The 27,186-nt window shown below is 40.0% G+C and overlaps 1 protein-coding gene across 2 annotated transcripts in view; it reads left to right on the top strand.

The window, feature by feature from the left end:
• Nucleotides 1-27,186, top strand: part of LOC124619886 (xylulose kinase-like) — a 148,295-nt gene that overhangs the window by 49,349 nt on the left and 71,760 nt on the right. For both annotated transcript variants that reach the window (XM_047146514.1, XM_047146515.1), the window contains exons 4-5: nt 9,196-9,375; nt 15,289-15,390. In XM_047146514.1, coding sequence (XP_047002470.1) covers nt 9,196-9,375; nt 15,289-15,390 — 282 coding nt within the window. The remainder of the gene's footprint in view (nt 1-9,195; nt 9,376-15,288; nt 15,391-27,186) is intronic.

The raw sequence follows: 27,186 nt of genomic DNA on the forward strand, positions 1-27,186 counted from the left end.
GTTAGTAGCATCTTTGGAAAGAACGAACACCAAGTTTCAGCCATATTGGTCTATTTCTTTGTGATTGGCATTCGTGTGAATCAATGAAGTCAAGTGATTGTCAAAAATGGACGAAAAAAAAATTACGTGTGGTGATTAAACTTTACTTTATGAAAGGCAAATCGCCTCAGGAGACTAAAGAGAAGCTTTATAAACATTACAGTGACTCTGAAACCTTCGATTAGAACAGTTTATAAGCGGTTTCAAAATTTTCAGAGTGGCCATATGGGCACAAGTGATGCTGAATGTTCTGGACACCCTGTGGAGGTTACGACTCCAGAAATCGTTGATAAAATCCATGATATGGTGATGGATGACAGAAGAGTTAAGGTGCATGAGATTGTTAGTGCCGTGGGCATTGCGAATTGACAGGTACATAATATTTTGCATAAATATTTGGAGATGAGAAAGCTATCCTCAGGATGTGTTCAGCAATTGCTCATGCTTGACCAAAAACAGAATCGTGTGAAGCGTCACAAGGATGGTTTGCAGCTGTTCAGGAAGAATCTGCAGGACTTTAAGCATCGTTTCATCACTGTGGATGAAACATGGATACATTACTGTACTCCTGAGACCAAAGAACAATCTAAACAATTGGTTACCAAGGGAGAAAGTGCACCAAAAAAGCGAAGACCATTCCTTCGGCCGGAAAGGTTATGGTGACTGTATTTTGGGATTTGCAAGGGATAATCCTCATCAACTATCTGGAAAAGGGTAAAAATATTACAGGTGCATATTATTCATAGTTATTGGACTGTTTGAAAACCAAGCTGCAAGAAAAACGCCGGTGATTGGACTGCAAAAAAGTTATTTTCCATCATGACAGTGCACCAACACACACCTCAGCAGTTGTGGTCGCAGAATTAATGGAAATAGGTTTCCAACCCATTTCACATCCCCCCTATTCTCCAGACTTGGCTCCCTTGGACTACTATTTGTTCCCCAATTTGAAGAAATGACTGGCGGGACAAAGATTTTATTCAAATGAGGAGGGCAACTAATAGCTGTTTTGCAGACTTGGACAATTCCTGTTATTCAGAAGGGATCAACAAATTAGAACAGCACTGGACGAAGTGTATAAGTCTAAAAGGAGACTATGTCGAAACATAAAAAAGGTTCACCCCAAACACGTAAGTAGTTTTTATTTTTGCACAGACTTTTCAAACTCCCCTTGTATTAAAGGGTAGACACAGATGGCTGAAACCATTATCAGTAATCTCTTATCCCCCAGGTGGGATATGCTGTCACCGGATCAAAATCGATTTCGTCTTTCCAGATCTACTATTTTTTTCTGGCACTATGTAATAATAATAATAATAATAATAATAATAATAATAATAATAATTGTTGTTATTAGTACAGTAAAGCATTACAGGACATGTACAAACACAATTCATATATAGGCTAGTGTTCAAATTTGACAGGTAGATCAAATTATCTGTGTCAGACCACCACCACTTTTAAAAGAATGTAGTGAGTGATACTCTGCAATATGTCTCATTGACTGATCCTCCACACCAGTCACAAACGGCACCTTCAGAATAACCCCACCCCTTCAAGCTGTGGCCTCATTTCCCTTTGTGAGCTGCATCCACGGTTGGTCAGATAAATGCTCTCTGTTGCACAAGGGGTTGCTTTTTGAATAAGATACTTACATGAACTAAACCCTGAGATGAATTACTTTTTGGGTAAAGTGCTGATGTGAACTAAACCATGAGCTAATTAATACTAGTCTGGTCTTCATGAGATATTTACAACTCAAGTTGTAACTCATGCCCTGTTACAGATGTAGTACTTATTGGCTGAAACCAACATTCTGTATGTGTGGCTGACAGTATGACTGGCGATTGTGACACAATCATCTTGAATAATAAAAAGGGATGTCATTAACCGATAGTTACTCATGGCAGCCAAATGCACTGCCCTCCTGAACTTAGAAAACTTATAAAACTCTCATTACTTCAGCCACATTCATTACATACACTATATAATAATCAGTTGTGATGTCAGATAATTCCAAGGTTCCTATCCTATCTAGAAAATATCCATTAATTCAGGGCATACAAAATCAAAATGTAGTAATAAATTCGTCATAAGTGACATGTACACTGATAAGCCGAAACATTATGACCACTGCCCACAGTGACACTGTGGCATTTTGGGAAGGTGATGTGGTAACAAAAGTATGTAAGTGGAGCAGACATAGATGGGGGATCAACTCTAGTGAAGATATTGGCTGCAAATGGGTAAATCCTTTGAGATAAGCAACTTTGACAAAGGGCAGATTATTTTTAAGAACAGCCTGCGAGCAAGTATCTCAAAAATGGCAAATTTGGTTGAATATCATATGCTACTGTTGTGAGTGCCTACAGAAAGAGGTAGAAAGACAGTGAAACTACCACAAGGTACTAAATGGTTGGACGTCCATGAATCACTATAGAACTTGGGGTTCAGCGGCTTGTGTGCTCTGTAAAGTAGGATAGACAGTGATCTGTGGTGTGTCTGCTGAAAGCTGGTGCATGCACAAGTGTTTTGGAGCACACCACTCATCTATGAGGTGGAATCCAAAATTTTTCGGGACTGGTGTTGCCATCTGGAAAGTAGGAGTAGTAGATCTTTGCACCGCTAGGTGGCAAGAGCTGCATATCTGATGAGTCAGTGGGCAGAGTGGCATTCAGCTGGGAGGACATGCTGTGTGTCCACAGTGATTTCTATAATGCTCTGTGTTTGGTGTGTGGCGATTTTACGATGGATCCACAAACAGAACAGTGTGGTTGTATCAAATTCTGTGTGAATCTTGGGAAAAGCGCTATGGAGGCCCTTGCAATGATTCAACAAATGTTTGGGGGACAGAGCATGAGCCGTATGCGTATGTTTGAGTGGCTCTCCAAGACCCAAAAAAGCGAGACAGGTGAAGAGCAAAGTGAAGAGCATGATCATCATTTTCTTTGATACCAACGGAATTGTGCACAAAGAATTTGTCCCACGCAACTAAACAGTGAATTCTGCACACTACTGTAATTGTTTGCGACGGCTCCATGAAAACGTGCGGCGATGACAGCCCGACCTTTGGTGTCAAGGAAACTGGCTGCTGCATGATGACAACACTCCCTGTCACATGTCCTTGCTCACAAGGATGTTTTTCGCAAAAAACAACATGGTGGATGTACCCCACCCACTGTACTTGCCAGATTTGACACCTTGTGACTTTGCGCTATTCCCAAAACTGAAACTCAAGTTAAAAGGCTGTCAGTTTGACACTCTAGAGAAGATTCAAGAAGCATTGCCCTCAAAGAACAGGACTTCCAGAAAATGTTTGGCCAGTGGCAGAAGCACTGGGACTGGTTTTGTACATGCAGATGGGAACTACTTCGAGGGTGATGGTGACCAATAGTCCAAAGGTAAGGTTTTCAACAGATGGTAGCACCAGTCCCAAAAATTTTGGATAGCACCTCGTACATTGCTGAACATAGAGCTCTGCAGGAGACCACCTCTATGTGTTGACATGTTGACCCAACGACATTGTCATTTATGATTGCAGTGGGCATGGGACCATTGGTATTCGACCATCAATCTTTGGGTGAATCACACTTTTGCTACACTAGGTCACTGGTTGTCTCCACAAACACTGTCATCTAGGTGAACAACAGCTCAAAACATGCAACATGCCATGTACACAGGCTGGTGGGAACAGTATTATGCTATGCAGAGACATTCTCCTGCACTTGCGTGGGACCTGTGGTAATAATCGAAGACCTGCTGACAGCTGTGAACCACCTGCATTTCTTCATGCTTGATGTCTCCCCCAATGGTGATGTCATCTTCCAGCAGCATAATTGCCAATGTGTCAGACCTAGAAATGTGTTACAGTGGTTTGAGGAGCATGAACTCATGTTGATCTCTCAATGACCAAATTTGCCTCATGTATATCCTATGGAATGTGGGTCACTTTCAGGCACCATCACTGCATACACAAACCAGCGACCTGTTATTTATGTGAATTGCATACCTGTGCATAGAAATCTAATCCCACATACCTCCACAAACCTACCAACGAACTGTCAGATACCCGATATGCAGAATCAGTGATGTCTTTTACATTCAAAGAGGGACAGACAAGCTATTAAGCATGTGGTCATAATGCTTTGGCTTATCAGTGTATGTCTTCAGTGTATGTCTCCTCCTACCAAACGGTTGATGGTTTTGCAATCACTAGCGCCCAAGTCACCAAGGCAAGAATGGCCGTCCTCAGACAGGTAGTCAACCTCATCCAACAGGGTTGGTCTTCTTGGCCTCTGGGCCACTCGCCTGATCCACTTCACAACTACTTTGCCTTGTGCCATCATCTCTCAGTGTTAGAGGGGGTCATCCTCATCTCCTCAGACAATGCAGTTCCCTGAGTTGTCATTCCCGGGAGTTTGCGGCAGGAGGTTTTACAGCTGTTATGTAAGGGGCATTGAGGTGCTTCCTGAACCAAACCCTTTGCTTGCATACATGTTTACTGTCCCAGGTTTGACCAAGAGCTGAAATACTTGGTTGCTGCATGTCCCTAGTGTGCTAGTCAACAGGCGGCTCCCAGGTAATCATTCTCTCTTTGGCCTCTGGCAACCCAGCCCTGGAAACGAATCCATGTTGATTTTGTCGGTCTGTTTCTGAATGTGTTCTGGCTGACTGTCATTGAAGTGCTTGTGTATTTTTCATCTATGGTCAAGTGCCCCATGGCCACTATTGAAGACCCTATTCAAGTTCTGTCAAAAAAATTTTCTGTGGGAGTTTTCCAATTACCCTCATTTCTGACAATGACCACATTTCTTGTCTTATGTGTTTCTGTGTGTAGTCAGGCATTTGCCATATTTGCTTCCCTCTCGTTCACCCACAATCTAACAGGTAGACCGAGCTCATGGTTTGCACATTTAAGTCCCAGAAGAAAAAATATCTGCAAGACTTCCCCACCAAAGAGGCATTAGATTTTTTTCTGATGGCCTATCAGATGGCTCCTATTGGTTCCTGTAGCCCAGCAGAGCTTCTACACAGATGCCAGTCAAGGACACAGAGGCTGTCCTGGATCTCACCTGCCATTTTGTTCTGGTGTACCAGGTTTTAAGCTGTGGCTGACAGTCTGGTTGTGTGGTTTTGATCAGAGCCACCAACTGGATACCAGCAGTCATAGTGTGCCAGAATGTCCACCATGTCTACACCCTATGGACAGGTGACCATGAGGTCTGGTGCCATCAAAATCAGCTCTGCATCCAGGTGAGCCACACCACCTATGCCAGTATCCCCGTCACTGGGTGCTGCCTATCTACAAGGGTTCCAGCCTTCTCTCCCACCTGTGGCAGCACCTCCACACAAAAATCCTATGGCCTCACAGCCTCTGGCAGCATTTCTGGAGGCACACCAGCAAGAGTGCATATCCCTTGCTGGTTCAATGTCACAGGAGGAACCTGAACTTGCAGTGGTGTTGCCTCCACTTTCTGCACTGCTGCTGGACATCCCCATGGATCCCAACTAGGACTGCCCATCATGTTTTGATGGGTAAGGGGGGGGGGGGGGGGAGGAGTGCATGGGGCTCTCCTCCCACTGGCCAAGTTTGCTCTGTATCCTCAGATCTGTGGCAAGAGCTGGGGGTTGCACACTCCTCTCCCCTCTGGGGTCTCCATGGATGTGGATGCCATCATCACATCCATCCACAACTCACATTTTGGGTCAGCAATACTCTGCCCCCAATGGGGCAAAGGAATGTAGTGACCCACATAGATCCACAGCCAAGATCCTGGTGTGCAGTTGTGAAGCACCCCACAGAAGTTGGCAGACTCAGCAGGAAATTTGACAAATGTTGTGAAGCACCCCACAGAAGTTGGCAGACCCAGCAGGAAATTTGACAAATGTTGGAGGCCACCACTTGTGGATGTGCACATAGTCTCTCATCCACGCACTGTACTGGCTGGCTGTCAGCATTTAGGGACAGGCCCAGCCAGCTCTGACTCAGTTACGTGTTTACCTCTGCATATATGTTGTCATATTGTTATTGTGAGCCACTCTATGGCTAGTGTACCCATTATAAGTTGTTTTCTAGACATAATAAAGTTTGATGTGTCAGTCATCATGTGGTATTGTCTTTTGGGATTAGAGCTAGTAATAATGTAGTTATCTACAGTTTTGGCCCAACATAAAATTTTTACACTATTCTGTAGTGAGAATTTGTCAGTTTTATCAATTTGATAGTAATGATAATAATGATAAAATAATAATAATAATAATAATAATAATAATAATAATAAGGCCCGCATCACTTTCCATTTTTAACCAGACATAATGTCTGAGAAAGGAAAGAAATAATAATAATAATTCAACATTGAATAACCCTATACAATCCCCAGAAATAATACAGCTTTAGGACATTGTACAGATTATTCTTCTGAATATTTCAGTTTACAGTTTACAAACTAAACTTTTGTGTTTAACCATCATTTTGACACTTCAGTACACTTTATGTTTGTTAATATGTAAGAAAGAGTATTAGAAATTTTTATTATCATTAGATTGCTTGTGTATTGCCCAAAACTGTGAGCCCGATATTCTTGTAAAGCATTTTCATAAAAATAAAGAACTCATCTATAGAATAAAATGAGTTTTTTGTTAAAATTCTTTTGAGCTGGTCATTTAATTTATTAATAGGGAGAGTTGTAAGGTTTTAAGTACCTAGGGTGTAGGCTAACTGCAGTTCTATAGTGATAAGCACACTGAATTTTGGAAACCAGCTCCGATATGAGTATCTGCGCTTGGCACCACAAATAATAATGAAAGCTTTTTTTCTGCAGTTTTAGTAATGTGTTTAGGTTGATTTGTGTTGTTGCATTCCATATTTATACTGCATAGTTCAAATTGAATGAGAATAATGAATGATATACATTTTAACACATATATATCTTTACAATATATGGTAGTCATGTTTATGGCAAATATGTTTTTAAATAGCTTACAGGCTAAGAAATCTATATCACCTCCGACATGAGGTTGTCCTGGACTGTGAATCTCAAGAATTTTGTCCATTTTTCCTTTTTTCCAATGTCAATTCCTACTAAATTCTATTTGTTTCCAAGAGTTAAATTCCATTGTTACAGTCTTTGAAGCACTTACATTTAGATGCTTTCATTGAAACACTTAACTGTTTCAGTGATAAGACTTTGCACAGCACCTGTATATTTCTTGAGTTACAAGAAGAGTATATCATTAACATAAATCAAGAAATGAAGGGATTGCAACACTGAATCTTGAGGTACTCCATATTTGGTAATAGTAATTTTGGATTTGATTGACCATCTGTTGGTTTTAAGCAACACAAAATGTTTTCTATTGCTTGTATGCTGTTTTATCAAGTCATAGCAAGTTGCTATAATATTCAAGTTTCACAGCTGTTCAAGTAATATGATGAAGTTGACACAATCGAAAGCTTTTTCAAGATCAAGGAACACTCCAGTAACATACTCCTTGTTCTCTATGGCAGTTATAATTTCATCAATTATCTGTGCTGGGCCTACTAAAGTTGACTTGTTTTCACAAAGCCATTCTGATTTTCAAATATTAGTTTCTATTTACTCAGGATTGTCATTAGTTTAAATTATCTTAGAAAATGCAGGTAAAATTGAAATGAGTTGGTAGGTTTCAGGTTTAGATTTTTCACATTTCTTGTAAATTGGGTTACTTTTGCTATTTTTATATTGTTTGGGAAGCTACTGGGTGCAGTTAACATCATTTACTGGTGTGGCAAAAGCATCAGACTTGCTCTCTGTGGACTTTTCGAAAGTGCTGATAGACAACCCATCATAGCCTGACAACCTATCACAGCCTGCTGATTTTGGATTTTTGTGTCCTTACTATGTATTTTATTGCCTTGCTGTTAGATGGGGCCAAGTACATGCTTTGTTTAACTGGAATGATCTCATATCTATACTGGACATTGTTGAAGTGGTCATTGAAGAATTTTTCAACAGAAGAAAAGTATTCATTTAAAAACAATTGTGATCTTACTGTGATATTTGATGATACTCCCTTTATAGTCGACATTAAGATCACTATCACTGAAGCTGTTTATAACTTCCAAAACAGTAATGCTAGTGTTATTCAAGTTTCTTCACATTGTGACTGGATTTTTTGCTTCTAGTGTCTAATAGTAAATGTTTGTAATGATCATGATAGTTCTTGAATTCTGTCTATAGTTTCTGACTATTACCATCCTTTAGCACTGCACAGTGGAAAAGTCTTAAAGTTTTTCTCATGAAATTTTTTCCTGCTGATGTAATGAATTTCAGATTCTGTCAGTAATTGAAAAGCATTGTTTTCAGAAATTCAGAAATGGCAAGTTTCAAAATTGATGCATTACGTGTAAAGTGAGACATTTTAGTTATAATGTTGCCAGTAAAGATTTTCTGGTATTGACCTCTGTAGGGGGCTCATTCATTTATCAGGAAAGATCAAGTACTAGCAATAGGTTTTTTTAGCTGGAGTCAGTACACAGTAAGTCATTGTTTATATCTTCAGTTGGTGATGTTATCCCAGCTGTTTTTATTGCAGTATTTACTGTCTATATTAACAAGCAGCTTATTAAGAATTTCAAAGAAAGTATCTAGGTTATCACAGGGAGGTCTATATAGACTATAATAAACAAATTCTTTTTCCTCTATCTGCAATTAATTGCTGCTAGTTCTTCTACCCTCTATGGTGAAAGTACTTACATCTATTGCATTAGAGCTGCAACTACACTGCTATGTTTCTCTTTTCTGCTGAAGGCAGAGCAAAAGATCATGGACAGTGGCTGACATACACAAATTAGTTCATTTGTATACCAATGTTCACTTGTAACTAAAACATCAGAGTTATCTCTGCAGTGGTATATAAATAATTATGCTTATTGCTAAGACTTTGAACATTTTGCTGAATTAATTTGTATCTATATCTGGATTACTGAATACTGGTCTGAGGCATTACTCTACTAGATTGTCCAGCATACCTTTTGAGTTTCCCTGTTCCCCAGTTTGATGTTCATTGTATATCTTTGAAAAATGAATGGGACTTATTGTGTACAGATGTGATGATAACATGCAACAACCACATGCAATAACTAGACCTAAAATCTTTTCTTTCATCCAATTATAGCAACATGGATCTGTCTACTGGCAGCGTGGAAGTGAGAAAGTTTTGGAATCACTTTCACCAGATCGCTTCATGCATGAACAGTTAAGTGGCTGTTTCTCAGTGAAAGAATCACCTGTATGGCAAGATTCAAGCACTTCCAAACAATGTCAGCAGCTAGAGGCAGCTGTTGGAGGTCCATTGGTGAGTGTTGCATTTCACACACAGTTTTTGAGAATACATATCAGTGATTGTAAGATCAAAATAGATAATATTATGAAGCTCCATAATTTTATATTCCTTCTTGCAGAGTTTAGTTTTATTTCTGTGGGTCATTTATTTCTTGCGACTCCTCCACTTTGTGTTATAAAGGTTTCCGCCTATGCAATAGAGATGCCATTAATGCCATAACATTGTTGTTTGCCAAGGAGAATTTTATGTTTTACACAAATATCTTGGCACAGACAAAGAATATCTTAGCAGAATAATTTTTCTTAATTAGTTCCATAGGGACTTAATTTGTGAATCTTACCTCACTTTCTGTAGATAAATCCCTACAAAACTGTAATTCATGGCAGGGGTGTGTGTGTATGTGTGTGTGTGGGGGGGGGGGGGGGGGGGGCTATCTCCAAAGGATGACTTCGTTTAAAAACTTGACAGTTTGTTGTCCTTTTCTATGTTCCTTTCTGCTGCTACACACCTCTTTTACTTGGTGGGGAGGACTTATTTATATAACTAAGTTTTTACCTGCCACTTTCCCCACGTATTTGTCATTTATGTTGCACACATGTATGTCTGACTCTCTGCTGTTTTACACCATACAACTCCAGGGAGGTTGGTAATTTATCTGTGGTACTCACCTGTATGGCATGATCTTATGTCTTGAAACATATTGACAAAATTATTGGCCACTACTACGTTCATTCTTGTGACCTGATTGGTACACTGAACAGCACAGATAAGAGACAAATCACACATCATACTTTTCAAGTATTCCAAGTCAACTAAAGACAAGAAAAAAATACCAACAGGTCATTTTACCCTCTCTCTCTCTCTTTCTCTCTCTCATCCCTATCCCCATTCCCATCCATAAGGTAATTACACCCACTCTCAGCCATAGGGATGCTAGTGAGTCTGTCATAGTAATTTTTTCAGGTTGCAAGTGATGTCTGTACTCAGTGTGATAGAAATTGCTTCAGGTGTTACAGAGATGGGCTGATATGTCACTGTCTTTGCACTCCTCCCTCCCCCCACTTCCCTCCACACACACACATCTAGGAGTGAAACTTTATCAACAACCCCAGAATCTATCAATTCAATACTAATATTAGTCCTTATCAAACATTTTTACATGTCTCAGCTTCTCATCCTCACATCCACTCATAGAGGTTGTAGGTACAGGTGTATTACCCACAAAGTATTTTTATACAAATTATGTTATTCATTCTAGTCAGAAGCAAATACAATATGTAATAATTTCCATTAAAAACAAAAGAGAGAAAAATTATTAAGCTACATTACTGTTTCCCAAAATGATGCAATTTCAATTGCACCTGGAATCATGAGCAGATGGTCTTCTTCTGTGCAAGATGCAGGGCATAGTTGACAGACCAGTAAGTGTTCCTTGGTATGTTCTTCTCTGGAGTCGCAGTTGGTGGTATGCACAAGGAAGTGCAACTTCTGGAGGTTACTTCCAACTCCAGACGGAAGGTGGTTGCATGACCTCCATGTCATCCAGTTCTGTTCTTGCTGAGGTGGAAGGGTTTTCAAAGAAGATGGCTAGTTTGAATTTTCTGAGGGTTTGTGATTGAGAGCCCCAGTGATCTTGCAGAGGATATTATTTCTGGCTTCCACCTTCATTTTCATATTCTCAGAGTGCTGCTTGTACATGAGAGTATGATCCAGAGTGACTCCCAGATATTTTGGATGAGCCCTATTTACTAATTATATCCTTTGCCATGTGATGTTAAGTTTGCAAAATACATGATTAAGATGAAACAAATGCAGTTGGGTTTTAGCTAGGTTTGGATGAAGTTGATTGTTGAAGTAATAGACATTCGACTCTGGCAGGTGGGTTTCAACATCTTCAAAAGATTTCTCTTGACTCGCTAATGCCAGATTATTGGCGTAAGGGTGATTACTTGTGTTTGCTGGAAATGGTTGATCATGGTGTATACTAATAATACCAATAATGAGTCATGCATGTGCAATATTTTATTGAAATTACTCCAGACATTCCTGAGATATTCTTATGTGTCATCTCCACCCCTTTGGAAGATAATGTGGTTTTTACACAGTGCTTCTTTCCAGATAGTAAATGCTATATGTACTGAGTTCGAACATAACCAATCCAGTGGTTTAGGAGGAGGTGACAAACATTCATTTTTATAAAATACAAGTTTATTTCTTGGTTCACACACATATGAGTTAAATATATTTCAGGCAGGCAACTATCTGATTCTACAAAGCTTTACATCATGCAACTTCAGAGAGGACGTAAAATGTATCTGAGGTGTTGAGCTGTGTAGCATTATCTTTGGCATGAAAGACAGTGACAAAATTATTGGCTCGCTGGAGTGCTCATTGTGACTTGGTCGAAGCATTGAGCAATGCATATAAAAGACACATTGCACTCCATACTTTTAAATAATTTCAAGTCAACTAGAGTACAGGAAAGAAATACCAACAGGCTGTTTTCCAACAGTTTTACATGCCACCTTATCTGATCCCTATGCCCTCACATAGGAGTATCATATTCCCACAGTATTTTTATACAAGTAAATAAATCATGTACTTACCAAATTTGCTTGAAATTGTTCCAGATGTTCTTGAGTTATGCTTTCTTGTCAGCCTTTTTCACTCCCACCTTCACACATATGGGTGTAATACTGACAAAGTCATTTTTCCCAGACAGCAAGTTATACAGTGACAAGTTTAGTAGAAATTATTTCTGGCATTACAGAGATATGTCACTGTCTTTGCCCTTCCATCTCATCTCTGGCTTTGAAATGTCTTCTTGTCCCATGCCTGTGAGCTTAGCGATCCTGAAAACTGTGGATGCTATACTAATATCAGTTGTTATCTAATTTTTTTCCATGTTATTGTTTCTAACCCACCTCCCTAGGTGTGGTGGAGGTGCATAATCCTTACAGTATTTTTATATAGGTATCTAGACAAGTAATGAATCATATATACACAAAACTTACAACAAAAATGGAAATTTCTGGATGGAGCAATATGTAAAATAAAGGAAAGACAACTGTCATGTAGTAGATCAATGCATGGAGCAGATAAACACATAACAGAAAACCGTATTCACACTAGCTTTTGAGCACTAGATCTTTTTATAGCAATAGCACACATTCACCCATCACCACATGGACATCCAAACACACACTACTGTGGCCATGGCAGTATGTACAATTGTGTCATATATTGGACACATATATATCTGATTCTCTGTTATTTTACACAATATGAATCTGAAGAGGATTGTAAAGCTGTGTGCAATGATCTAGGGTTCTGCAATAGATTGAAAAAATTATTGGCTTGTTGCAGTGCTCATTCTCATAACCTGATTGACACACTGAACAGCAAATTGCTCTTCATAATTTTAGAGTACTCCATGTCAACTAAATACAGGAAATAAATTACCAACAGGTTGTTTTAGAACATTTTGGCGTGAACCAACTCCCTCTCCCACCTGCCTCCTAACAACAGCTTCCTTTCCCACCTGCCCACAACTCCTCTCCACCTTCCATTGCCTCCTTCTCCTCCCATTCTGACCCCCTCTCACCATCCATCTCCTCCTCCCACCATCTCTCTGCCCATCTCCTCCTCCCCCTTCTCTCTTTTTGCCTCCTCCCCCATCTCTCTCCTTTTCTTTCCCCTCTTTCTCTGCCGATCTCTTCCCCCCTCTCTCACTGTATATCTCTTTCTCCCCTCCCTCTCTGTCTATCCCCTCCTTCCCCTCTCTCTGTGTGTCTGTCTCCTCTTTCCCACTCTGTCCATTTCCTCCTTGCCCTTAAGATCTCCATAATTAACTTGTAAAGGGTCATTATGATTTAGAATAGTTATAAGTATCTCATTTCTAGAAATTGAAGTAAATTTATTACACAATTATTGAATTACAGATTCATTGTATCAACTTACATGGGTGTGAACTTTTGAACTTTTATTGGTGACTCCATGTACATAAAGCTCAGTTTTAGTGGTAGTTTATTTTTTTAGCAACATCAAATAAATGGAGAAAACAGATTTGTGTCTTAATAGTTTTAAGCTCTGCAGTAAATACATTCTGTTCCTGAATATCATTGACATACACAAATCAAAATGTTCCTCTTTACTAGATGAACAGCTTCTACAGTTTTATTTCTCAGCTCTTGAAGAGTAGTTACCATAGGTGGGATAAAGACTCTGCCTTTTATGCACACCACAGAAAAAAATTGGAAGGTGTGAGGAATGCAATTTGCACTTGAACAGTGGATTGATTCACTTAAATTCCAACATACAAAATGATTTCTCTTGTAGCGCAATTGCCATGTTGCTACAAAGAAACGACAGTGCAGCTGCATCAAAACGTTAAACCTTCCTCCATTTGTTGACATACTCAATGTTTTTTCTGTCTTTTATAGCTTTTCTGTAATAAGAAACCGAATTCTGTCCTTTTGTTTTGAAGCATTTGGTATATTGTTCACAGGCATTTATCTGCAGTGACACTGGAAATTGTTGTGCTAATTTTATGTACATTGTGCTAATTTTATGTACCTCTTCTTCACAAATATAATAGGACAACTTACATTTCTCCAAAGTTTATGCATATCACTACTTGATAATACACAGTTCTTTTCTATTATTGAAAAAGAAGCAGACAGTCTTTTTTGAATGACATATGTGTGTATCTATCTTATATTCATCTGACAAATTCATGACAAATTCAGATTTAAATTTAGACTAGAGGAAAATGAAAAGCAGAACTATTAATGCTGATGATAGCAACTGCTTTACTGATTTTTAGTAATCTGATACATGTATTAACATTATTCTCAATTATTCCCTTTTAGGGAAATGTGTGAATTTGAGCCAGTCACAGCTTCACTTCCTTTTCTTTTTTGCTTCTCTTTTCTTTCCAAAACCTCTTCATTAATTCATTGTGTTTTTTCTTCATTTGGTCTGTCCATTTTCTCTGTTGCTTCTTTTGTGAAGACTTGTTCAAGTTTCTTGTATTTGATTTTACTTCCAAACTTTTCTGTCCTCAGTTTCATCTTTTGAAATTTTTAGTTGTTGCAGATCATCTTGTTTTTCTTTTACCAAATTTGTCTTTAATTTGCTATCATTGAGTGTTAAAAATATTCTTTGAGAGTCTGTTTTCATGCATCCTACATAGGTGTGTGTCAAATTATAGGCATCTTTTCCTAAATTTCACTGTGATGTCGACTGCGTGATCGTAGAGTTCCTTAGTAGGTCATTTGATCCAATTTCCATTTTGGAGTACAGTGGCATAGATTTTTCTAAAAAGTTGTTGTTCATGTTTCTTTATGTCATGAATTTTTGTCATCCCTCTAATAACTATGGTTTCTGTCACATGTGAGGCTGCTTGTAAAACAACTACCATATGTTGTAGTGTTGTAATTTTGCATTACAAAATAATACATCTCTATCATGTACAACTATAATTAGATGATAGGGAATAATTAATGGTTATATTTTTCTTTTCTTTTAATTCCAAATCTAGATCTGAAGATGGCCTGATTTGCCTGAAACCAGGTATCACCACAAAATAAAGAACATGATGTAGATTGTTTTGTTCATACAAACTAAGCAGTATACTCTATAAAATTTAAAAGAAACTGCAGAACATAGAGCAGATGAGGCAGGACTGGAACAACTAAAGATGACTCTTAAGATTTTGCCACTAAATGCACCTTCAGTAAGAGAGATTGTGAAATCAGAGATAATAAAAAATCTCACAACTTCGTATTCTGTATTGCTTATTATGGGTACTTTGACACTAGCTGTAGTTTTTATATTTGCATCTGACATCCAAATTTTAATTTTATCTTCAGGTTCATAAAATATAATAAACTAATTCAGATTATTTCTAAAAACTACTTCCAGAAACTGGCAGAAATTACAGGTTCCAAAGCATATGAACGCTTCACTGGCCCTCAGATTGCAAAAATATTTCAGACGAAGCCTTCGGCATATGAAAATACAGAGGTGAATATAATCTTTTATATAAATGTATCTTAACGCTATGACTGCTTACCAAATAATAGAGACATTAAGTCATTGACAGGCATATAGACAAGACTGAAAACTCTATTAGCTATTGGACAAATATTATTTTCAAACTAGACAGATAATATGCACACAAACTCACACTTGTATGGCTACATTTTACTAGCTGAATACATATAATTGTGCCTGTTGAAGACTCAACACCTACACTATTTGGTGAGCTCCTAATTGATTTACATTCTACCAGAACTTTCATTAACACAATGACAACTATAACCAGGACACCGTTATATGAATCTCACTGGTGAATTTCTAACATGTGTCAGTTCAAAATACCAAATGTGTTACTCAGTATGTATGTGCCACAGAAGAAATCAGTTATGCATGCACTTTATACTTTAATAGGTACCAAGGATAGCACACAAATATTAATTTATCTACAGGAGAGATCATAATTATGAAAACTGAGAAAAATGTTTCTAGGTAATTGTTTAATAAGAATCTCCTTTGCGCACATTTGTGATCTTCCTATTGTAGTTCTTATTTTCTATGTGTGTTTTTTGTATTGTTCAAGTCATTATACAAAAATTGCAGCCTTTGTTACATTAGTGAGTAATAGACAGAAAAGACTACCCATTTGTTTGCATATGTGATCTGATTTTTACATATACCATATCAGTTTTGTGTTTGCAAGATATGCGCACCACTCTTTGTTTTATGGGTTCAGGGGTGAAGGTGGGAAAGGGAGTGGAAGGGGGGGGGGGGGATTTTAGGATTTTAAGAATAATTCTTGTACTATCTTCTGTTGGATAGATCAATATATGTGTGATTGTTTGGAGTGGGTGAACTGCCTGATTGCAGATCTAAGGACTTTTATTTAAACTTAATGAGTCCATTCAGTCATTCTAATTTAGGTAATATCTAATCATGAAATTAAATGTTGTTATCTGTGCAAAGGGACAATAAAAAGGTAAACAACTTGTGTTGAGCAGCAAAAAGTAAAATAAGAGGTATTAGGAGACACATCAAAAACAAAGCTGTAAATGTGGTAATTCCACCTTAAAATGTTTTGAATAGTTATTTTGTTGTAAATTACTAATATCACAGAGTGCAGTGGTTTAATACTGAGGTTACATTCAAATAATATTGATTTGTTTTGTCCATTGTAAACTTGGTCTTGCATTTACTTAAATTCAGCTGACACTGATATCTTATAAGCCATGCACTTCTTGATTTGTTGTCACTCTCACATGACAGAATCTCTTTTTAAATGTAATATCACAGTAAACAATTTGAAAGAGTTGTTGATATTTGTTTATGCTTTAGAATTAAAGGCTACAACTGACTGAAAAGCAGGAGCATTGAGTTGTTGATAGGCACACATGAAAGAAAGAAAACTTGCTATCTTTCAGAGTTATCCTTTGATGAGCTAGAGTAAAACAAAACACACACACACACACACACACACACACACACACACACACACACACACACACACACATAAACCTCTGCTCCTACATGGTGCTGGCTTGACTAACAGTGCCAATGTTACTTTTCAGCCATTGGCTAACTGTTCAAAACCAGTTTGTAGGCTAGAAATGCAGCAGGAAGAGGTGACAGATATATGGACCGGCACAATTGTAGTGGCTGGTGGTAAGCAGCATGTTCTGAAGGCAACATGGGGACATGATATGAGAAGGGGTAACAGAACAGAGGAAGTGGAAACTGTTGTGTGGATGGTGCAGGGACAATGAGTTACTGGAGATTGAGGCTACAAGGATTATAGGACTGGAGGATGTGTTGTAATGATAACTAATGAGTGATATCAGTACTCTCAAATCTGTTGATAAGCTCGTGCTGTTATCACTACATGATATAGTAATTATTTAAATTATTAGTTGGTGGTACTCTTTGTTAACACAAATTTCAGCAAAATTAACTATATCATCATAACCCGTGGAGTGAAAACTACCCCCTGAGTAATAAATTAATGAGAAATATTGCATTATAGTGTTTTTTCAATTTTGAGTGTATGTAATATACATAGTGTCGTTCATTAGGCACAACTAAAATATAGAGAGAAAAAAAGTTAATTGCTCAAGAGGGGTAGAATTGTTGTGACTCGCCGATCGTTCAAAGTGCCGCCGCGCAATTACCCACGTTCTCTACATGCGGCGCTGTCTGCCAGCCATGCAGCAGCTGCGCCACCTAAGCAGCCAGCCAGCCAGCGGCCGCTAGACTTGGACTCAGTGCTCATTTGAATGTTACCGTGTTCACATGTCTTGCTTGTCAACTTCCTCAGTGACTTATATGTGTTGTGTCGTTTTGAAATATATGTGCTCAACTTGACGTTATAACAATTGGCGACGAGGTAGTGGATTTTTCCTTTTCATCATTAACCCACAGGTTTCCATGGCTACTGTCAAGCAACTATTGCAAGGTCTCATTGAACAGCAAACACTTCAAACGTCGGCGATTCGCGATTTCGTCGCGGCGTCAAATGCGGGACGTTTCTCGTCATTGGCTATACCTCCTTTTCCTCCCTACGACGAGACGGCAGAAGAGTGGTCTGATTATGAAAAACGTCTTCGACAGCACTTCTTGGCATTTCAAGTCGCGGACAAAGAAACATGTAAGTCTCTGTTCCTTTCCTGGATCTCACCTCAAATGTATCGGTTGTTGTCGCTATTGGCTCCTTTGAAAGATCCTGCGTCTTTGTCCTTTGCTGAAATGTGCTCACTTCTGTCTGTCTATTTTCAAAAGCAAATGCATGTGGTAGCCTCTCGTGTTGCCTTTTATCGTTGTCAAAAAAAACCGCATCAATCCTATCGTGAATGGGCTGCTGAACTTCATGGCCTCAGTCGAAAGTGTCAATTTGTTACTGACGTTCACAAAGAATCCTATGCCAATTCCATGGTATGGGATGCTATTATCCGGTCGGCGCCCGACAAAGAAGTTCGGCAACGTGCCCTTAAGTTGGAAAATCCGACTCTAGATTAAGTCCTATCCATCATGCAGTCTTTTGAAATTTCTTGCGCCGCTGGGGTGCAAATAGAGGCGTGGGGTGACGTTGGGGAAATACAACCTCTGTGCGCTGTTGACGACGCGTGCGGCATGTCCCCACTGGCCGACGTGACCGCAGTACGCTCCCACGTGCAGCCTCGGCCTAACTGTAAACAACCCTCTAAGAAACTGCATCAAAACCCCCGGCAACTTCCTTCATGTCAGCGGTGTTTTACGAAACATTCACACTAGGATTGTCCCCAACATTGGGCTGTGTGTCACAATTGCAAAAAGAAATGTCATGTGTGCTCCGTTTGCAAATCCGACTGCATACATGATGTTCATGAACATGACGCTGATTCTGATTCTGTGTTGTCTGTCAATTGCACTTCTTCCCTTTCAGGGAAGTTATTCCTCACTGTCCAGATCCTTGGTCAGGATGTTTGCATGCAGGTGGATACTGGTTCTGCTGCCACTATAATTAATTCTCAGACGTATCTTCAGTTGGGTACTCCACTCCTATCACCTGTCACTCAGCAATTACGGACGTACAATAAACAGAAGATTTCTCTCTTGGGACAATTTAATGCTGAGGTATCTTACAAATCCGTCATTCGCACTGTTTCCATATTTGTGGTCGACCAGAATAACGCAGAGAATCTTTTTGGTTTCGATGCCTTTCGCGTTTTTGGGTTCTCCATAGATGACTCTGTCAATATTGTCTCTGATGCTATTCCTTATGCCCAATTGGATTCCTTGTCGACGAAATTTTCGTCCCTTTTTTCTCCTGGGTTAGGCTGCGCAAACGACTTTGAAGCTCATATCATGCTCAAACCCACTGCTCGGCCTAAGTTTTTTCGGGCTCCGCCCATTCCTGCGGCCCTTCGTGGTCCGGTAAAACGGGAGCTGGATCGTCTCACTACTTCAACAGTCTTGCTTCCTGTCACTTCCAGTGAGTGGTCCTCTCCTGTTGTTGTCGTTGCTAAGCCCAATGGTGATATTCATCTCTGTAGCGATTTTAAAGCCGCTGTAAATGCGCAATGCCTCATCGACACTTACCCTAAGCCCCGACCTGAAGAATTGTTCACTAAACTTGCAGGAGGCCAGTATTTTTCTAAAATTGACCTGTCAGAAGCTTATCATCAACTTCCTCTCGACGCTGCTTCCCGGCAATTTCTGGCCCTTAACACACCTTTCGGCCTCTATCAATACCAACAATTGCCATTTGGGGTTGCCAGCGCCCCTGCTCTCTTTCAGCGATTCTTGGAACAATTAATGCTCCCTGTCTCTGGGTGTAAAAATTACATGGACGACCTTGTTGTCACTGGCTTCACCTCTAAAGAACTTCTTCAGAACCTCCGCACACTTTTTCATGTCTGACAGACTGCCGGCATTAAGTGTAATCTTCAGAAATCACAATTTTTTCAGGCATCTATCATGTACTTGGGGTTTCAACTCTCTTGGGATGGTATTCATCTGCATCAGCAAACTGTCGCTGCGATCGATGCCCTTCCTTGCCCTGCATCTGTTAAGGAACTGCAGGCTTTGTTGGCGAAAATGGCATACTATCACAAGTTCTTACTGTCTGCTACTTCGGTGGCTCAGCCGTTGCACCGCCTGTTGCATAAAAACATGCCTTTTCACTGGTCATGTGATGCGGCTTTCCAGAAATTGAAGACTATGCTGAAACAGGCCCCGTGCCTGGCTACTTATCGACCAGGCCAACATCTTGTTCTTGCCACAGACGCCTCTCAATACGGGGTCGGTACAGTCCTTGCGCACCGTTTTTCAGACGGCTCTGAACAACCCATTGCTTATGCCTCCAAAACACTCACGGATCCCCAACAAAAGTATTCTCAAATTGAAAAAGAAGCTTTGGCCATTATTTAAGCTCTTCATAAGTTGGGTGTTTTTCTCTATGGGTCCAAATTTCATCTTGTTACGGATCACAAACCGCTTGTTTCCTTGTTTCATCCATCATCGTCACTTCCTGACAAGGCTGCACACTGCCTCCAGTGTTGGGCTCTTTACTTGTCTCGTTTCAATTATGAGATTCATTTCCGGCCGACGGCTCAACATGTGAATGCTGATGCACTGTATCGCCTTCCCATGGGTTCTGATCCAGCATTCGATAAGGACGAACATTTGTGTTTCCATCTGGATGTTGCCGAGCAGCGGGTTGTGGACGGATTCCCCATTACAGGGGACCAGCTGGCAGCGGCTACGGGTTCTGACCCTACCCTCTCCCTGGTTTTACGCTGTATTCAGAAGGGTTGGCCAGATCGTCCGTCCGCTAAGACTTCTGACCCATTGCGGAACTACTATGCTTTGCGCTACCGCCTCATGGCTAGGGATGGTGTTATCCTCCTTTCCACCGACAATGCTTCACCGCATGTTGTGGTACCTGCGTCTTTGCGTGCTTCAGTCTTGCGCTTCCTTCACCAAGGGCACTGGGGTGTGTCTCGCACAAAATCTCTGGTGCGCCGTCATGTGTACTGGCCTGGCATCGACTCTGAAATAGCACACATGGTCGTTGCCTGCGGGCCTTGTGCGTCACAGGCCGCCGCCCCGAAGTCATCTTTGTCACCATGGCCTTCGCTTGAGACGCCCTGGGAGCGCATTCGTGCTGACTTTGCGGGCCCTATTTTAGGTACTTATTGGCTCCTCGTACTTGACGCCTACGCTAACTTTTCTTTCATTGTCTGTTGCACGTCACCTATCACCGCGGCAACCACAAGTGCTCTCGCCCGCATTTGTGGGGGTGGGGGTGGGGTGGGGTGGGGTGGGGTGGGGTGGGGTTGGGTGGGGTGGGGGTGAGGGTGGGGTGGGGTGGGGGTGAGGGTGAGGGTGAGGGTGGCGGTGGTGGTGGTGGTTGTGGTTGTGGGGCTGGGGGTGGGGGAAGGGGGAGGGCAGGGATAGGGAGAGGTTAACAGAGGTTAAACTCAGGAGGAGGGTGATGGGATGTGGGAGCTTGATGTAGACCAAATTCCCATCTCCATATTTCAGGGAAATTTGTGCGAGATGGGGGGATATGAAAGGCCAATATGGTGCAGCAGACACTCACATCTCTTAAGTAATGCTATAGAGCAGGCTGTTCAAGATTGTGCACTGCCCAAGTTGTGGGTACAGGCACAGGATGGGCAGAAGTGGACAAATGCCAATCTGTCAGCCAGCCCATAGCATATGTGACTGTAATCTACAGGCCAGGGTCAGGCATGCAGGGGTGGCAAATCAGATTGTGCATGCGCAGAAGACTTGCAGTCAGGCCATCTGGTGGGGTTGATACACCATTTGCACCTATCTGCGAATGTGTACAAGAGCTTTCGCAGGCACCAATGTGAGGGGTGGGACAAAGTGGGGGTGGGGGGCTGGGTGGGTAGGTAGTGTTGGCACAGCCTGCTGTAGAATGTGCTAGCAACTGTTTTCTGGCTGTACCCAAGGCAGTCAGTTCTTCTGTGTCCATTCATATGCCCAGCCAACATAGTTGTGGTTACTCCTAAATAAAAACCATGCAATGATCACATGTTAGTTGGTAAACAATGTGTGTAGTTTCACTTGTAGCTTTACCTTTGATGAAAGATCTACTAATGGTGGGGCTGGATTAAGTTATAGTGGGTGGGTGCATGGGGCCGGTTTTACAGAAGTATGACTGCGACCTGAGAATGCCAAATGGTTTTACAAGGACAGTACAGAGGTTAGGAGGGCAATGGAAAAAGATAGTGGACAGTGTGGGAAGAATGTTAGGGAGAGAGGATCTCATTTCAAGGCTTGACTAGAGAAAGCCATGTCCTTGGTGATGTAGTGTTTTTTTTTTTTTTGTTTTTATTTTGAAATAGAATGTGTTTTTATTTAAAAGCAAGAGAAAGAGACTGTCCAGAAGATTTGTACAGAAAAAGTTTGTGAGTTAGTTGTGCAAGAGGAAAGCCTGGTTGAGGTTGTTGGTACACATGTTGACAAATCCATTGTTAGAGCAGATACATTTGTCATGGATTCCTAGGCTACAGGAAAGGGAATTTTTGATGTGGAAGGTTGGCAGATATTGTAGTGGAGGTACTGTTACTAATTGGTTGGTTTTATATGGAATGAACTTTGGATGTGAGCTTCAGTGAGTTGGAGGTTGCTTTAAACATGGAAAAGAATCAGGTCAATTAGTGTTGGGAATAGGAGTTAAGCTGCTGCAAGCATAGAAGTAGTTCTTTATTACGATTCCGGGAGGAATGTCTCTTCAAAGCAACTGATCAAAAGATTCTCATAGGACAGGGCCATCCTGGGTCCCATAGTGGCCCCCTTATTTGTTTGGAGATCTGGCCATCAAAGGTGAATTATTTATAGATGAGGATGAAGTTGAGCAAGGTAATAGCAAACAAGGTTTTGAGAGACTGTCAAATGGCTGTTGGAAAAAGTAGTGTTCTAGGATACAAAAGCCTTGTATATGTGGGCTACTTGTGTAAAATGAGGTTGCAATGATAGTGTCAAGCATAGTTGCAAGAGGAAGAGGGATGGGTGTAGATTTGGGATATTGTGCAGGAAGTGTGATGAGTTGGAGGCTAATGCTGGATTGAGACCTCCCACTACAAAATTTGCAACACCTTTAGAGTGTTTCCCAAAAATAAGGAATACCAGCTGAGGTGATAGATATCTACCCAATAACATACAATATAACTGTTAGGAATATATGATAACTTGTTGTAATCTTATATAAGTATAGCTAACTATAATAATGTACGAGCAGTATATTAGAAAAAATAGTACAAATAAACAGTGACATCATAGAATAAGTTAATGAGATTTTGTACTTGGGGTAGTAGAAGACAAGGGCTGGATAGCAAAATAAACAGACAGAAGAGTAAAAACAGGCTTCTGGCTGAAAAAACCAGAAGGAACACTTACACTTTGTGACAGAGAAATAATTAATAACAGGTTATGTTCTCCATTTACTTCCCCCTCACCCCTTCCCCATCCAATTCCTTCTGTGTCAATGTAGTTGCTAATCTATGAAAGCAGTTATGTTAACAGTCAATATGTACTATACTACCAAGGATAGATGTGTACATGTGTTGATCCATTGTGTCTTGCAGAATGAAAATATCACCCAGGGAATTCCATAAAAACATTCCCCAGACCATAATGCTCCTTCCTCCAGGCTGGACCCATCCAACAGTTGTTAATGGCCATCTTTCTGATGAAGCATAAAACATAATTCATCTGAAAACGCTACCAGTTACAACTCAGTGCATGTCTGGTTGCACTACTGGCAGGCAAATTACAGTGTTCATTGCCAATCAACAGCAGTCAACATGGATGCATCAACCATGTGCCTGTTGTGGTGGCCCATATGCAGTAATTTTCACTGAACAGTCATTGTGGAGACACTATTGATAGCCACCTGGTTCATCCGGTCAGTCACTTGTTCAACATTTGCATGTCTGTTCGCCCATATTCATCACATGTATAATCTATGGCCTGTGGTGCACCACAGTTGCTCGATGCAGGTTTTGAATAGTGCCATTTTTCCTTGCACAGTATACTTTAACCATGGCCGCATGTGAACAGTTTACAAAATTAGGCATTTCAGAAATGTTTTCACCCTTGGCCTGAAAGCCTAGGATCATTCACTTTTGAATGTCAGGTACATTGCTCCATCTCCACATCACGATAACAATTGCACTGTTTTACATGTCCACATCAACTCCTAGTGCTACCAGCAGATGTCTGTGAGTGGTTATTGCATGTTGATGTCAGACTAGGTGAAGGTCACATTAATGTGATATGACCATGTATATCTGTCTCATAATAGAGACAAACCATATTTTTTTTAAACTGCAATTTGAAGTGGAGTAATCTTGTAAGCTGTGTTTTGTGATAAAGTTTTTTGAAATAAATACAGCCACTTAAAAGACATTTTTCCTCTAGTTATGTAATGTTTTAGATGTTGAACACAACACACTGGTTGAATTAGATTTTCCAGTTCACAGTTCCTTCTGAAAGAGTGAACAGGTGTCAGGTCAGGATGTACTTTCTTCTGTAGACTTCACTTTCCAGTTTTTCCTGAGAAACAGCTTCCTGATTTATAAACTTGTGGTACATCTGTTATTGTTTTGTGTCAACAATTGTTACATATTTCTGCAGACTTAGATCTATGAAATGTTTATTTTTTGGAAGAAATGAGTCCCCATGAATATACAATTGTAGATTTCCAAATCCATAAGTTCCACAGAGATACATACCATTTTTTGATGTTGGCTTTTTGTCTATAGTTGCAAGTCTAAGGCTTCTTTTGATGTCTGATGTTATTTTACTGTTGTGTTACCAATGAATAATTAAAGAAACTTTGTGTGATGTTTGTTTATTTTTTTCATTTGCACCACTCTCTCTCTCTCATTTCAAGACACATATCACAGTTACCACCATAAAATTATTTCAGATGAACATGCCAGTCCAATACGAAAGGCACACATTGTGTATTGACCTCTTTTAAGTGCTGACTGCCACTCACTTCCCCCTCCCCCACTCCCCCCTCCCCCACTCCCCCCTCCCCCCTCCCCCCTCTCCATCTCCCATTAGCCAGAGGCAGTTTCTTTTGAAATGTGTTGTCACTGCTATGGCATCAACCCAGCCATATTCTGACCTTCCCCACCCTCTTGTTGCCCAAAGTTCATTTATTAATGTTTGGAGTAAGTTAGTAATTTGGGCAGCTGGTCACATTTTCACAGCACTTGCCACATCGAGACAGTGACACACTGCAGCGAGTGACAGGGACAGTCGAATTTTAATAACCAGTTCCGTTAATAATGAAAAATACTGATCTTTTTGTTGCTCTTCTTGTGTGTTGATGGTTCATTTGCATTTTGTGGTTTATCTTTCTGTAATCGTCTAGAGGATGATCAGGGTACTGATCCAATAATAACGTGAAATGTGATGGAATTTCTGAAGAATTACACATATGTTTTTAGTCATTTTGCTTTCCAATACGATTCAATAAAATACACATAACTTGTTCTCCATCCTTGAACTTCAGACTTGTACAAGCAACTGCACAAAAGAACAGAGATTTACCTCTAACAACTTGTAGCAAAGGAATGACTGCCATGTATCGATCTATTTATATGCAAAAAAATTTTTGGAACTAACATTTCATAAATAAAATACAATTATTTGTAAATCTTTTTTGAGAAGTCCATAATAGTCATTGTACTTACATTAAGTATTTATAAACATTGACATTTAAAGGTTTTTGCGTAGCTATGTAGTAGTGAATTTTTTGTTTTTGTGTCTTTGGTGTGATTTCATTCACTTCATATGATCCAAGGTCAGTTAGTACATTTGTCTCACCATAAACAGTTTTATTAAAATAGCTCCCTCCCCCCCCCCCCCCCCCCCCCTCCAAAAAAAAATATACACACAACAAAAAAAGTTTTGCATCACCTCGGTTCCGGAACCTGTACAGAAAATTGGAATAGAGATCAACAAAAACGTCATTTGCTCATCATGCAGCCTGTTGTGCACAGTTTGAGTCAAAACACGACGTCCTGTAGCTGCACGAAAAGCATTATTCAACCTCGTGGCATTGCTGTCAGGGTTCTTCTGAGCCATAATCTGTAGGTAGCAGTCATCCACTGCAGTAATAGCTCTTGGGCGGCCTGAGCAAGGCATGTCATCGACAGTTCCCGTCTCTCTGTATCTCCTCCATGTCCGAACAACATCCCTTAGGTTCACTCGGAGACGCCTGGACACTTCCTTTGTTGAAAGCCCCTCCTGGCACAAAGTAACAATGCAGATGCAATCAAATTGCAGCATTGATGGTCTAGGTATGGTTGAACTACAGACAACACAATCCGTGTACTTTCTGCCTGGTGGGATGATGGGAACTGATTAGCTGTTGGACCCCCTCCACCTAGTAGGCGCTGCTCATGCATCGTTGTTTACATCTTTGGGTGGGTTTAGTGACATCTCTGAACAGTGGAAGAGACTATGTCTGTGATACAATATCCACAGTCAATGTCTATCTTCAGGAGTTCAGGAACCAGGGTGATGCAAAACTTTTTTTGATGGGCATATGAGAAAAATTTTGATACAACACGATAACACTGGTTATGCCAACAAGTTTTGGAATATAACAAATCAGTATTCAACGGTTCTTCATTACATGATATACAGCATTTTGACTCCCTTTTCATCACCACTTCATTCAAATGAGATCAAGAACATAATTTTATTTTACTAAGTTATTTCCTCACAAATTTTCAAAAACAATTTCAAAGCCTGTCCTTTTACCTATCCTGCCTCTCTCAAGTTATTACCAAATATCATGTAACATATATGGGATAAAAAAAGGATGGTACACATAATAGTGATTTTATCATATTAATATGACAGTAGAATGTGTATTTCATGAGAATGTCTGTATACCAATATTTACAAATCTGTCTTTAATAGGTGAAATATCATTAATTGGTAGTGCCCTGTGATAAAAAAGATCTTTCTCCATATAGAGTTATTTGAATTGTTTTTAAAGAAAATATTGCAAAGTACATTAGATCACAGGACAAAATTAATGTAATTAGTTAGGAACTTACTGCTTTTTCTCAGAACACCAATGAAATACTTTTGTAAAATTTTACCAGGTGTTGCTTGTAAATTTACCTTTCATACAGAACACTGAGCCATTGGCATATAAAAACATGCTATAAGAAAACTTGTTTCTTCGTCTATTTTGCAAGGGGCTCTTTTTTATTTAAGTGCCTGACATGGCAGGAGCTACAAGTCCAGAAT

The sequence above is a fragment of the Schistocerca americana genome, chromosome 6 (assembly GCF_021461395.2).
Source record: "Schistocerca americana isolate TAMUIC-IGC-003095 chromosome 6, iqSchAmer2.1, whole genome shotgun sequence".
NCBI lineage: Eukaryota > Metazoa > Arthropoda > Insecta > Orthoptera > Acrididae > Schistocerca > Schistocerca americana.